The following is a 15,795-nucleotide window of genomic DNA, read 5'->3' as shown; positions in this document are numbered from 1 at the left end:
ATTCCTGTCTCCAAGAAGCCTGGCAAAGCTGAACTATAGCAGGTTGTCTACTCAGGACTGCTACCAAGCCCTTTCCATGTGGAATTCTGTGAAGCATGCTCAAGCGGGCAAGAGTTTGCTTAAGCTAATTTAACTGTAAGCATTGGCATGGACTTTATCTATTTACTGCTATGGTAACTGGCACACCTGGTAGCCCACAGTGAGCCAATTTGGACCTGAAAACACTGCAGCTGCAGTCACAGGACATTACATTTAACCTCATAGGCCCTGCAAAAAGATACACCACCACACAAATATAAATACTGTGCATCCAGGCTCAATGTGACACATCCAAACCCCGCTTCCTTTATCTCTCTACTCACAGTGTAACTTCTCAGATTAAGAGACAACTGTGACCGTCAGCTTGGCACAGTGATCACAAACCTTATGGCCACAAAAGATCCAGGAAACCTGAAACCTGTAAGAGGAAACACGCAATTGTTCATAATAAATGGAAGTACTGATAATGTTTTGAAATGGAATCCTGCAGCAAGGTATCAAGATGCTTTTGGACAAACCAACCAGCACACAGCCTCAATCCTGCAAACGTGTATACTTCACGCTACCAAACATTGGCAGTCCTGTTAATTAAAGGCTGTTCCCAGTAATAACACTAAGCAGTTGTGAATTTTTTCAGGATAATGTCAAAATTGTCTGTTGTACAAAACATTTTTAATGGAATACCTGCTGGTTTATTTTTCATCCATAATTCTTTGATCATCAGATGGTAATATGTAACTACTCTCAGTAAACAGTTCCCACTGTAAATGTGACAGTAGGTGGCCAAAATACTACTGCTAAGACAAAAAATACTCCAGTTCAAAATTGAAATCATCCAGGGAAGAAAAAAAAAAAAAACCAAAAACAAAACACAACCAAAAAGCCATCCACAACAGTCTAATTAAACATATTTGTTTAATATCATACTAAGGGACATAGGGATACAAACCTTTCATCTGAAGAAAGAAAAAAATGCTTTGCCCTTGTAGTACAAGAAAATCCTGACCCATTTCTCAAATAAAAGATCCCAGTACTGAACTTTGAACAAGCCACAAAAACCATGTACTTCATCCTAGTTTTCTGAAGTTAGTATATTTATAAGCATTCTAAAAAAGAAACAGGAGATAAATACTGAACATTATGATTGACAAAGTTATTTTAGCATGTTTCAAGTTTCACCAAAATCCTTGTTCAGCTCACCTCATTAATCTAAAAACTCTACTACAGCCACTTAGTGGTGTAAAATCATTCACCCCACATCAGAGAGCCTTAGAAACTTCCTCATTGCTTTGGCTTTAATATAAAGCACTTTTGCAGTGAGGCAAATGAATGTCACAGCAGCTAGACAGCAGGTATTTTTTCCTAACTTGTGGAGGTTTTAAGACCTCTGATACTTATTTCTCCATGTGAAATCCTGTCAATAAACAAGGCCTCCAGGACTAAGTTAGGTCTCTTACATGAGATGAGTCAGACCAGGTTTCAAATTCCAGTTCAGTCCAGATCCTGCTCATGCTTGAAGGGAATGCTCATTCATCCAAGGTAAATACTCCAAGATACTTACTACTTTAAAGAAAAACATGCAATTTCTACGGCTTGACATCTACTTTATCTATTCAACTTCCCTCTCAAGTCACTGATCTGAGAGAGGCAATGGATAGACTGGAATGTGAGACCTTCATGTTCATTCTTCATGGGACTTTCATATGTTACTGAGAAGGTCCTCCCCTGCAAACGTTTTGTCAAAAGCGGTACATTTTCACAAAAACATTTTATTTTGACATGCCAATCATCTGTGAAACAAGCAAGCAAACACCAATATCCCAGCAAATTCTAAACTTCACTCTCTAAAATCATACCAAAGAATTAGCTGAAATACTGTGGTGGGTTGACCTGGGCTGGACACCAGGTGCCCACCAAAGCCACTCTATCACTCCCCTCCTCAGCTGGACAAGGGAGAGAACATAATGAAAAGCTCACAAGTTGAAATAAGAACAGAGAAAGATCACTCACGAATTACCATCACAGGCAAAACAGACTCAACCTGGGGAAATTAGTTTAATTCATTACCAATTAAATCTGAGTAGGATAATGAGGAACAAAACCAAGTCTTAAAAACACCTTATCCCCACTCCTCCCTTTTTCCTGGGCTCAGCTTCATTCCTGATTTCTTTACCTCCTCCCCCACAGCAGCACAGGGGACAGAGAATGGGGGTTGAGGTCAGTTCACACATTGTCGCTGCTGCTCCTTCCTCCTCGAGGGGAGGACCCCTCACACTCTTCCCCTGTTCCAGCATGGGTCCCCCCCAGGGTCTCAAGTCCTGCCGGGAGCCTGCTCCAGCATGGGCTTCCCACACAGTCACAGCCTCCTTCAAGCATCCACCTGCTCCAGCCTGGGCTCCTCATGGGCTCCTCCACAGGCTGCAGGTGGATATCTGTTCCACCATTAACCTCCGTGGGCTGCAGGGGCACAGCCTGCCTCACCATGGTCTTCACCGCAGACTGCAGAGGAATCTCTGCTCCGGCGCCTGGAGCTCCTCCTCCTTCTTCACTGGCCTTGGTGTCTGCAGAGCTGTTTCTCTCACATATTCTCACTCCTGTCTCTGGCTGCAGTTGTGCAGGTTTTTTTTTTCCCCTTTCTTAAAAATGTTATCCCAGAGGTGCTACCACCATTGGTGATGGGCGCGGCCTTGGCCAGTGGTGGGTCTGCTTTGGAACCGGTGGCATTGGCTCCATCGGACATAGGGGAAGCTTCCAGCTGATTGTCACAGAAGTCCCCCCTGTAGCCACCCTGCTACCATGCAAACCTTACCACACAAACCCAATACAAATCAGAGTCAAGGGGGAAAACCAAAAACTTCATTCTTTATTAAATAACCTGCCCCACACATGTCCCAGACTTACTTCCACTACAAGAGAGAAATAAAAAAAGATTGTATAAGGCATTTCTAGAGCTTTAGAATTTGCTTCAAAAATTACAGTATCCCCTTTAGGATACTCTCCTGCAGATGACTGGATTTCCAACTCAGAAGGAAAGCAACTGCCACTAGGATAGGATAGCTGCCTCTCTTCTGTGTTTGCTTTTAATAATCAAATTGTTGCAGAAGAATATTATACAGCATGCTGGTTCAATTCTTTATTCATTCTAACCTTCAGAATTATTAAGAATTCCAGTAACTTCTTAGAACAAGCTTCCCTTTGCCATCTCAGAGTCTCAGGGTTCAGTAGTTCCCAAATAGAGTTCAGTATTTAGAAGCACAAACTATGTAAGAGGTATCACTCATTTTGAAGATAAAGTGATCTACATATTCTATTATCTATTAAGACTGTCTTAATCTGTAAGAGCTGGCGTGCTTGATTTCAGTGAGCATCAGAATCTACTGTTGCACCAGATGAAGGAATTGGGTCTCAACTGAGGCTACTAAATTATACTATCTCTGACTCTTACTTACAGAAGAAGATACTTTGCATAAGCTTATCCCTAATAAAATCTCTCCATGCTATTTCAAAATGAAATAAATAATGCTTAGCTGAAGAATTTAGAATTAGTTCTTTGTTAGATTGCCTGCCTCTTACCATATTGTATATACTTAGAAACAACTTACAGCAACACACTTCTTGCTTTGCCTCTTATGTAAGTTATTTCTTAAGAAAGAGCAATTCCTCCATCTGCTCTGCCCCCTACACAAAATCTGATTATTATATATCAGAAGACATGTTTGTTCCTGAAGTCATCTTTAAACAGACAATTTGTGAGTGTACATCTAGAAAAATCCTCAGTTTCCCAACCCCATCAAGAACTGGTTTAGAAGACGGTATTAAAATATTAAAATAAGAATTTATTCTATTTGCTTTGGTTTTTTTTTTGTTTTGTTTTTGGTTTTGTTTGCTTGTTTGCTTGTTTGTTTGTTTTTGTTTGTTTGGTTGTTTTTTTTTTGTTTTTGTTTTGTTTTGTTTTTAATCTAAGGATATCTTCCCAAGTATTTTTCTAGCAAATATTTTTTGAGGGAACAGCAAGTCATTCAGCTTCCATGTGAGATTTTCAAAAGAATCTTTTTAATCACCTTATGTTTTTATGCACATGCAGGAAGATTTATTACTATTGGGAACTACTTTTAAGCCATATGGCTACCCTACCCCAGAAGATCTGAGATACAGGAATTGTACCTCCCTCTACAACAAGTAGATCTGTGACATACTGCACTGCTGAAACCTCTAATGCAGACCTCTGTCTCTCAGAGGAAGAACATAGGTGTAAGCTATATATGTGCGAGGCATACCACAGCCTATCACTATAAAATTAATTTTTGCACTGGAAGCACCATGAAGCATCCATATTTTCCACTGCCCTTAGGAGTCATGATATGCACTTTGAATTCAGAGTGTACGAAGACTGCACTTCCCCCAAGTCTCTTTTAGCAATGTAAGCAAACATACTAGCTAACTCTAAAAAGTAGAGGAAACACAAAACAGTCTGTGCTTCAGTATCAGGTATTTACATAATGGATAAGTGATAAAGAGTTAACAACTACCTTTAGAATCTAAAATTTCAAGGTATTTTACATTGTGCAATACAAACAGTATCTTCTGCATTAAAAACCACAGCTTTCATTTGTAGTGAAACTTTACCCAAAAACTTGAATCCTTTAACAGAAAGGCCTGACACCAAATAATGAGAGAAGCAACATTTAACCTTCCCAATTTACATATACTCTTCTTCTGACAGATTCCAGACAGTGTCAGCCAAGCAGAGTTGCCATGTTCTGAATAGTTAGAAAAGCAGAACACCAGAAGCCAAGATATCAATATGCCTTATAAAAGCCAGACAAAAACATTTCCATTTGGCTTCTCTTCCTGCATCCTGGTACAGAACAGTAGCAATAAAAATGTGAGAATTAAGCTTCTCTTGTAGAACACTACTTATACATTAATTTCTAGGTAAATATAAGCAACTGTTATAAACATACCTCTATTAAAAAAAAAAAAAAAAAAAAAAATCTAGGTAAAGATACAATGCTTCCAAAACCTTTTCTGTAACACAAATGGGAAGGACAGAATGGATACATATGAAGTTAGGACAGATATCTTGGTCTCATAAGGACATATCCTCATAACATGACGAGTTCCAGAAAACATTATGAGCATGGCAGCTGCCAGTTATTTAGTACTGTTACACAGACGTAGGTTTGCACTCAGCACTGATTTGAAATTCAGAGAAATAAAAAGTTTAAGAAAAGCTTTTTCTTCCCTTCAGTCCTTCTTCTCCATGAAAATCAGTGCAAATCTAGATGAGGACTAAAATTTAAATAAATGGAAAATCCAAACAAACACTTTAATCTGAGAGGAATGTGCTGTTGGCAAACAGGCTGCATTTTAAAGCTAAAAGTTTTGTTGCACCAAAACACCAGGAACAGTGGAGGCTCAGCAACAAGCTGCAGTGGAAAAAAATCTTTCAGAAAAGAGGTTTCCCTCCTCCTTAAAAAAAAAAAAAAAAAAGAATACACAGGAAAGGCTTTAGAGCTTTAAATAAGTTTCCATTTTCAAGTTTGTTCCTACTTTGAACAACTGTCATATTATTCAATGCTTACTCTCTAGGAGTTAAGGAATCCTGAACTACAATATCTACTTCAGAACAACAACTATTTAAAAACAATTAAATAGCAAGCAAGAATATGCCAGGGAGGAAGATTGCTTGATACACCTTGAGTCTCAAAACTTAGGCTCACAGACCCTGACAAAGGACTTGCCAGGAAAGACCTGAAACTGAGAAAATCTTATTAATGAGTCCAGAAAGCATAGAAAAGTGAAGAGAAGCTACAATTTCTAATTAATTTACAGTAAGACACAACCACATATTTTCAGAAGCACTGTACTTTCCTTTAGCACAATGCCTGGATTGAAAGTAAATTCTTGTAGTTGCACAGAAGGGAGACATATCAGACTACGTGACATAAATAGCAGTATACATTCTAGCATCACCTCCATTTTTAAAATACCAGCCCAATGTATTTTGGGGTAATATTCAAGCACTAGTACACAACACTGGGTGATACTTTTGACCCAAAAATGACCTGAAAGAACAAGTTTCGTTTCTACATGGAGCTGAAGTAAGGAAAGTAGTTAATTGTTTACTAGGTTTAAATAGAAGTAAACCAGTTCACCTTCCCAACCCAATTTTTGGCAGCAATGTAACCTAAGGCTTCCAGAAGAAAACACAAAGCAGGGGGGAGAAGTCAAAGTCATTGGAAACATCAATGAAGTGGTAAACAAGCAAAAAACCACCACTTAACTTTTTGGATTTAATTTATGTATGGAGGTCCAAGTGAATATTTCCATGTTTCACTTGATTTCTGGAGAGAGTGCTAAGCTCCCCCCCAAAACTGTAAACAACTTACTGGAATAGAAAACCATACTGACAGCAAAGCATATTTTTGGAAATTTAAACACTCAGTATCCACAGGAAAATATACTCCAGCTTTCAAAACTATTTTACTGTCCCAGAATGGTATATTCAGTACTTTTCCACTGTGTTTATTTTAAAAGAAGAAACCCTGACCTGAAGTCAAGAGTAATATGACAAAGCAGCAAGTAGTTCTTCAGTACTCACTTTGCACTTGTCACAGTGAGACAACGCAATTTTCTTTCAAACAAAGTCAAGCTTATGGAAGATGTATTATTCCACATAACCTAGGAATCCATACATTTTTTTTTACTTAATACTTTGCATATCCTTTGCTAATTTCTAAATCTTTCCAAATTCTTAGTGCTTTTCACTTTGATTTAACATCTCAAGATGCATAAAATTTCTCCATATGTGAGCAAAAAGCATCCAAATGCATTCCAACAGCCCAAAATGAAGACAGTTATTTATATACCAAATAGGGAAAACAAATAATAAAATTTTAAGGAAAAAAAGAAAATAGAGATAAGTTGGCTTTTTGGCAACTAAAGCAGAGCAGAACTTTTAATAAAATCAGTACGAAGAGGGGAAGGATTACTGCTACCCATACACCATTAGTATCAGAGTAAGAAAAATAAGATAAAGGGCTAAGTTGACACTAGAATACATGAGTGTATACTAGAAAGGATCATCTCCAGCTATGAGTTTAGAAGAACTGCCGACTTCTAGAATTACCTCTAAAAAGAGAAGCAGAAAGAAAAAAAAAAAAAAACAGGAAAAAAAAAGAAAAATGTAAATCAGAGTTCGTGTGACTTAGCAACTGCTACATCAGGAGAACAGATGCTGTTATTTACAAAATGCATTTGAGCTGAAGATTTTCTCCTTTCTACAGTTCTCTAGATATTAGCTTCTATGCAAAAAAAATTAGGAAAACCCCCTTTTTTTATGTAAGCCACCGATGCACACCCTACAGTTGCTTACCTCATTAGTAAATAATAAGAGATGAGGAAATGTTTGTGTTCGATTTCTTCAGTTTAAAGCATTTCATTTCAATTAAAAAATAAAAATCAACCAAGCCAATATTACCAAACATGTGCTTCATCCTTCACTTCTTTTAAAAGTTCTAGTTACAAAATCCTGAAAATCAATTCAGCATAAATTTACAGATCAAGTTATCCCAAACAATTATAAGAAAAAGTTGACTAAGCAAAGCTCATTTCCATACAAGAAGAATGGCATACAGCTAGCATGGAAAATTATGGAAAGGCTCCAAACACAGAAACAGCATTAGAAGTGACCCAGATATCCTACTTTACATGGCTTTGAGAACCTCCACTGTTTTCAAGCAACTCTTTATTCTAACCAAAGACATTCTCAGGGTGAGGCAATTCTGCAGTTGACAAGCTCAACAAAAGAAAGTTTCCCTTCATCACTCCCAAACAGACTGAAGCCTTCAGAAAGGAGGCAAGTAGGCTGAAGAAGGGAGGAGTCAGGTAAGGCAATCTAAGGACTATTGACAAGTTTTTAAAAAATTTGTTCACACCCCCGCTCAGAACATTCTCTGACATGTCAAGATTAGGTCTTCTCCCTTAACTTCTCCAGCCAGCCTTGCCACACACGTGTGATACAGACCCATCATCAGAACATGTTTACAATAAACACTGTGGAGGTACAGTTATTTTTGTAGGTTAGCAGAAGCTGCAAATAAAACTAATCATTTAAGTGCATCATGTCATTACTTTAGTATCTCTCCCAATATTGAGAACAGCAAGAGTATCTGAACACCACAAAAAACCCACACAGCCTAACAGATGAATGTTTTCTAAACTAGCAATCTGGCAGAGTGACATGTGGCTTTTGATGGGAGGACCCTACAATACATAATAAAATCCATTCTACCTAATGGCTAGAAGGGACGGAACATACTTTTGCTCTGAAGTGAACTCATAAAAAAGATGTTTTCATTCACTTTACATAAGAGTACTATGGGAAACAGAAACCAGTTTGGGTATTGGCATCATGTAAGGAGACTAGTCAGCTTCCAGATGGATCAGATTCACCACCACCACTGAGAATACTACATTTAAATTCATAGGCTTTAACGGACTGTAAATTTCATGTGAGACACCTTCCCATGGTAACTGACCAACAGTAAGCATCAGAGGGCAACATCACTATCATGCAGTAGGACCAAAAAAAAAAAACAAAATCCCACAAGGTAGCAGATCTGCCTTGCTACAGTTCAAAGTTAACAAAAGAAAGTTACCTCTGTTGTGCAGTTAAGCTAAAAAGATGGAAACAAAGTTGTGAAGTCATTTATCAAAGATTACACCAAAAGCAGATTAAAGATTTGGAAAGTTAGCCAGTCTCCTATAATACCAGAGTCATCAGGATAAACCATTTGAGAGCAAGGAGCATATCTGAGTTTCACACTTACTACTCTTAACATGCATGCACCACAGAGCTCAGACATGGAGCATACATAAAGAAAAGAGATAGTGAACTCTACTGGGAGAAAAATCTAGCAGTGAAACAGAAAAGTAACTCCTATTTTATCCTTCGTGGACATACACAGGGGAACTACTCTCCTCTCCTGGCAGAGGCTTTGTTTGTCCCACACACTGTGGCGGGGGAAGAGGACACAACGCCTGCTCTGGCAGTGACCAGAAGTCCTCCCATCCTTTCTGGATGCTTATTTAATTTAAATCCATACAAGTATTTTGCCAGGACTTGGAAAGGTAAGGGTATTCTATTCCATGTCCCCTGCTAAGCAAGCCTAGATCACAGGCAGTGCCTGAAGGTTGTAATACGAGAGGATGTATATTTGGCTGTTGACATGACCCCTCTCTTGTTCTGTGCTGTACAGCCCTCTGCAAACCATGGGATTCTGTTACATTTATCCACCAGAGCAGCAGGCCTAAGAAAACAAGGAGGTATTCAAAGTCCTCTCAAGCCCACCCACTGCTTGTCAGTAAGAGACAGAGGTTCCAGACCACAAGTTCCAGTGCTACATATCTGGTAAATGCAGTCTTGGAGATCAAAGGGAAAGCACTTAAAGGGTGCATCCCTCCAAGCCGTTACCAACACAAAACTCAGAAAAAGAGGCTGGAAAGAAAAATCATCCAGGTAGCAATGTTCTGCCTTTCCCAGAGAGATACCAAATAAGCATATCACTCCTACCTGATGTTTAAGAACAGTTTAGACAAAGAGTTCTAGGGATGAACATGACTGGATAGTCTATGCCATTGCTTTACTGTCCTAACTCCTGAAATTTTCCCCAAAATGCGTAACCCAAGTCTTATTGGAATTTAGATTAATTGGTCATTCATTCCAGCTCATGTTTCCTTCATTTTTACAGCAGTCTTTCCATACCCTCCATCCCCCATTTATTTGGGAACATACTATCTTAGCCTCCTTTTTAACTGAGCATACCACCACCAATTTCTTCAAACCCGCTTCACAAAAAAAAATCAGATCTAGAAGACGCAATACAAGCTCCCATTAACATAATTCTAAATTCTATGGCTGCTCTCCAGTATTTTTACTCTCCACCCAGTTTGTAATTCAACAAGCACAAAACACTGTTAATCAGGATCATACTGGACAGGACCTTGTAGAATCTGTACCAGGTACTTGCTACGTGACCTTGCTTACCTCCTGGGGATGGTTTTCTAGCTAATTTTACTCACTGCACAGTAGTTTCTAGCTCACAATTCCCTATCTTGTTAATGAGAACATCATGTGAATATTGAGGACTCCAGTATATCAACGTATTAACAATATAGCATCTCCCTGCACCACAAGGCCTGTTACTCCATCACAGAAGTAGAAATGCTGGATTTAAAATAATTTATCCTGGATAAGTCTGCTTCGGCTGTTGCTCAACTTCTTTTCCTAGGCACTAAAAATGTGTTTCGTCACTGCTCCAATATTTGAACTACAGTTAAAATCCACCAGTTTCCTCTTTATCCCATCCCATTTAGCCCATACTGAAGAGGTATGCACCATTGTTCTTTTTGAGTCTACTACTTCCATCCACTATCTTGTGATTGCTATCCATTATATGAGATTGCTTCAGCTAGTTTTTGGTTGGGTGTTTTTTTTTGTTGTTGTTTGGTTGGTTTTGGGTTTTTTTTTGAGGGGGAGAGTGTGTGTGTTTGGGTTTGGTTTTTTGTTTGTTTGTTTTTTTGTTTTTTTTTTAAGTACCTCAGAATTAATTTCATCAGGCCCTACCTGACTGAAAATCTGTTGCTTATCCAAGCAACCTACAGGTTTTCCCCCCTACCCTAGGAAAGTACTGTTTACACATTTATCATGGTTTTTAACTCCACTGCCTGGATTAATCATTTCAGAGAACATTTCAATCACCTCAGCATTATCTCTTAATTTATTAATCTGTGGATCTTTTATTTCTTGCTTTCTTCCAATATCCCTTTTAGCTACATATCATTATGTATTCTCTTCGTGCACTTCGTGTGCATCTTCAGCAAAACAGTTTCCCATTTTCTGTATGTTTCTTATGTTTACATCAATGAAGAGATCAACAGAGAGCAAAGGTTTTCTTCCACTATTAATTTCACCCTTCAATTAAAGTGTTTGGTACTACTACATTACTTCTCAAAGAAGTTGAGACCAGTTTCTGTCTTCCTTATATTTGCCCCCCACCAAGCTTTACATGCCAAATCCTAAGCTTTTTTACATTTGTGGGTTTTATTCTGCTATTCTGTCATGTTTTATCCTATGTAGGCTAACATCACTCCTGCAGAACCTGCCTCACATCGATGTGTTCTCTTTGTTAATCTAAAAGACTATTTTTATGAATTTACATACCATAGCAGAGCAGTATGTTCAGCTCAGTCTTTTCCAAGTGATTGGATGGTTAAGAGGGACTGTAACTACCAAATCTCATACTTTCAATGATTCTTCTCCAGCTACTGATGTACACCTTGTATTTATATTCCTGTAAATGTATTTATACATGCATTTAATTGATCTGATTGAGGCTGGGCAGAATACCTTTAACGATCATGTGTTAAGAACTTCCACTGCTGTTCGCTCCCCATATATAGGTGGAATTCCCCATAATTCCCCTATTATTCCCCATAATAGGTGGAATGACCCCCTATTCTCTAAGGTCATAAGCAATATGCTTTAAATATGTGCAAAATACCACATATGCAAGATATTCTCAAAAAACTACGATATATTTGGGGCTTTATCTCAAAAACATTCATCAAATATTTTTATATGAAAACATTCAAACTATTTTCTCTTGGTTAAAGCATTACATCTGAAATATCTTTAAAATATTTAAAAATACATATATTTGATCAAGGTGACTTTAGCAACCTTTTATTAATAAAAGCAAGAAAGTCTCAATTAGAAAAAAGGGGGCTAGTTTGCTGATATTCTGTAATAATTTTTACAAAAACAACATGTCTCATTAAATGAGAAATTAGATATATTCTCTTAGGCTAAAAAAATATATATTATTATTTTTATATATATAAATAGATATACCCTACAATAAGAAACTCATTATCCTGAATATAAATCAACAGGAATTTACATTAAGCAATAATTTATTTTTATAGCTTCTGATGCAGACAATACTATTTATTAATAGCAAAGAATAAAGTTGCACACTTAGGATTCCACCATATTTCAGAGGAATTTTTCTCCAGGGAAAAAAAAAAAAAAAAAAGACCATAACAAAGGCAGGCTTAGAGGGATGCCACGCTGACACAGGCTGCTGCCAAGCCTGCAGCTTACCAGCTTACACCAGCCATTTAATGCATTCTACCAACTTGCTCCAGACACAAAGCTGCAAAAACACCAGCAGCATAGTTGCTTATGCCTAAATATTTGTTGATTACCCCAAGAGGCAAAGAGAGCATTAAGCCCCAGAAAGAAACAGCTGTCGGACCATATGGAAAATTCAAATATTTGATTTCCTTACTGACCTATTGTAGACGCAGGGCAGAAAGATGATGAAAGCACATTTTACAATTCTCCATTTGGGGAAGGGGGGGGTGTGTGCAGATAATCAATCCGAGCTGACGCTAGTCCAAATCCCACAGGAGAGAGGGGGGCAGTGCCAGTTCCCAGAAGAACCTTTGGGTCCAAAGTTGCCTTTCCTGCCCTGGGATCTATGTCATTTAATAACTTTGCAGAGAATAACATTTAGACAGCATAATGGTACATATTGCTGTGGACTTAAAGATTATTTCATATCCCAAAACAGGGAAGGAAAGTGATACAAGTGAGTTCTTTAAGGACTCCTGATGCTGATATTAATAGGATTCCACATTTTTATAATGGTACTAAGCTATTTACCTTTCAAATCACTTCTGAAACCCACAAGTTCTATGGGGTAATTATATTTAATTTACTAGTTTTCTTTATCTGCCATCTTCATTGCAGAGATTTAGTTAAAATTCCTCTTGGCCATGAAAACAACAGAAAACCATTTCACACCCGACAACAGTCTGCAGCACTGAAAATGGAATACTTGGATTGGATTATTTCTTCCACAAATGCAGATCCAAGGATTACAATGAAAACGTTCGTTTATGAGTACAGCCATAAGAACTAAGAATTGCCACTTTATATTCATAGAATACTTCTCTCTTAGATCTACTCCCTAAAAAGAACAAAGAAGAGCAAAATAAAATCGGATACAGCATAACTTGTTAAACCTTTACTGCAGCTTGTGTGTATACAATCCGTTTTATATCTATTACATCTTTCACTTTTATTTTGATTAATCAAGCCAGCTACAATCATGAGATTTGACCTTGCACTTGCTATATCAAGATGGACTCACTGTCTGCCAGAACTTTTTGGCCTATTTAAAAAAAAAAAAAAAAAAAAAATCTAGTAACAAAGTTTCTAAAGAAGACTAATAGTTGGACATACCAGTAACTTCATATATAAAAACCTACAAGGGAGTCATCAGATCATATATTCTGACCTCCTGCAAGACTTGGGTGAGAGATCACCACCTGTTTGGCCTTTGAATAGAGTCTGCTAAATTGTGCCTGGTAAAAGCAAGTCTTCCCTTAGCAGTCTGTCCCAGTGACTCATCAGTCTCACTGGTAACGGGCTCACTTCTCTCTTGAATCTTTAACAGGGAAGATGCTGATGCAAAGGTGCCTGATTAAGTTGTCAACTTAATTTTCAAGTCCAGGTTTTTTTGGTTTGTTCTGTGGTTTGGGTTTTTAAAGAAAAGCAATATGGGTGTCAAGCCTTTCACATAGACCATATGTTGTATTTATAGCTTCTACAGACAAATCTGCTTTGAGAAAAATGCCCCATAGAGCCTGTATAAAATAAATTATACTGTATTTATCACATTGCACACTATTAAGAAGTCAAACAGAATAAACAGAGCCTCTCTGAGCTTTAATAATTCAAACCCAGAATTTCTCTGAACCACTTCAAAGTAGGACAGAACAAAAATGGATCTATATACAGGTTCCTTCAAAATACTTATATACGTGTATCTTTATATACATTGCAATATACAGTGTTTTATGTATAATACATACATGTGTGTATTTTTTTATTATTATATAGATAATGTTTATGTATTTCTTTCCTCCCCCCCACAGATTCCCCTATATTAAACCTGTTAATGTTCAGGGAGAAAAAGCACAATAGTGGGAATCAGGCAGCTAACTCCAAGCACAGCAATATGTATTCACTTGTAATTAAAAAAGATACTTAAATTTGCTTTTCCTACTCTGCAGCTAGAAATATTTTTAGCAGTGCTGCTGGACCCATTGATATGAGCCCCGCATTAGAATTTCAAGACCTGCACAAAAAAACTTTACGTGAGCAAGAGAATTGCACTGCGAGTAACTATAATTAGACTGTAACAGTGGAAGAGTACAAAGTAACATTTATTTTTGTTAGCATAAAAGGTCAGCGAATGTAATCCTCTACTGGCTAGACCGCCTATAAAATATAAAAAAATAGCTTGGATCTTACCGATTCCAGCGCAGAAACTATTTACCAATGAACAACAAAAAGAGAATTTTGAGAGGCTCTACTTTAATGCCCACACAGCTTTTAAAAGCCCCAAAACGTCCCATACCGATTTATATTTTAAATTGGCAGCCCTGAATGTTTATACCAAAATCTTTCCTGCTTTTGTATTAAAGCCAACTGGTAATACCACAGCCCTGGTCATGCTGATCGAAACCAAAGCATTAAAGTTGTCATTTTAGCACTTTCTTCAGGATGCCTCAAGGATCAGTTACTTTCCAGCCATTCATGGCTAAATCCTCTCCCGCCGGATTGCGCTCGAAACATTGCCGCTTTTTCCCCCTGCCTTTTAATAACGCTTTTCCCCCCTGCCTTTTAATAACGCTTTTCCAAATGTTTCTTTGCGGTGGGGGGGGTTGGGGGGGTGGGTGCGACGCTACACACGACGTGTAGCATGCATTACTGCACGAAACAAACCTGACCGGCCCGGCTCAGACGCCCACCCGGGTGCGCAGCCGAAAGCCGAGGGTGCCCTGCGCGGGACGTGGGCGGGAGAGCCCCGTCCCACGGCGGAGGAGGGGTCTGCCGTTGCTTACCTGCACCCCGCTGAGGATCGCCTCGCTCTTCTCCCTCACGTCGGGGAAGGGGCAGCGCTTGGAGAGCAGTAGCAGGCGGGCCAGCACCTCGCTCAGCCCGTCGCGGGCGGCGGGAGCCAGGAGCCCGTCGGCGGCCCGGGTGGGCGGCACGGCCGCCACGGGAGCGATGGTCTCGCTACGGCGGAGAACGGCCTGCCCGATGGTGTCCAAGGCGGCAGCGCGGGCGGCAGCGTCGCGGCTGCACAGCCCGTCCCAGCGCACCTCGCCTTCCCGCTCCTCCATGGGGCCGCCCGGCTGCTCCCGCACCGCCGCCTCAGCAGCCCCGGCACGGCCGCCCCATGGCGGGCTCCTGGCAGCCGCCAACCCGCCCACAAAGACGACAAGCGCGGCGGCGAGCGGAGAGACCGCTGCCTGCGCCGCATGGGGGGCAGGGCGGGCGGGAGCTCCCTCAGCCCCGGCGGGCGCCCCCACCAACCGCCGCCCACCGACGCCGGGGCGGCCGAGCGAGCAACGCCGCTGGGGCTTCGCCTCTCCCGGCGGGGAGCGGGGCGGCCACCACCCCGCGGCGCCGGCAGCTCCTCCTCCCCACCCCAGGCATGGAGGGAAGGGGACGGCTCCGGCTCTGCCTCTCCGGAGCGGCGCCCTCAGCAGCCCTCCCCGTCGGGGCCGACCCACCACAAACCCCCGACGAACCCTTCACCCGCGGGGAGGGGGGACAGGGATGGGCAGGAGCTAACCCCGCCCAACGCGGGGACACACACACACACACACACA

General features: G+C 40.1%; 1 protein-coding gene across 1 annotated transcript in view; it reads right to left on the bottom strand.

The window, feature by feature from the left end:
- SESN1 (sestrin 1) overlaps positions 1-15,732 on the bottom strand; it is an 83,787-nt gene extending 68,055 nt beyond the window's left edge. Inside the window, exon 1 of the mRNA XM_042803245.1 lies at positions 15,022-15,732. Coding sequence (XP_042659179.1) covers positions 15,022-15,303 — 282 coding nt within the window. The 5' untranslated portion in view covers positions 15,304-15,732. The remainder of the gene's footprint in view (positions 1-15,021) is intronic.
- Between the last annotated feature and the right edge of the window lie 63 nt (positions 15,733-15,795).

The sequence above is a fragment of the Tyto alba genome, unplaced genomic scaffold (genome assembly GCF_018691265.1).
Source record: "Tyto alba isolate M040663 unplaced genomic scaffold, T.alba_DEE_v4.0 Super-Scaffold_40, whole genome shotgun sequence".
In the NCBI taxonomy this organism is placed as follows: Eukaryota; Metazoa; Chordata; class Aves; order Strigiformes; family Tytonidae; genus Tyto; species Tyto alba.
This window is presented reverse-complemented; position numbering and strand designations above follow the sequence as displayed.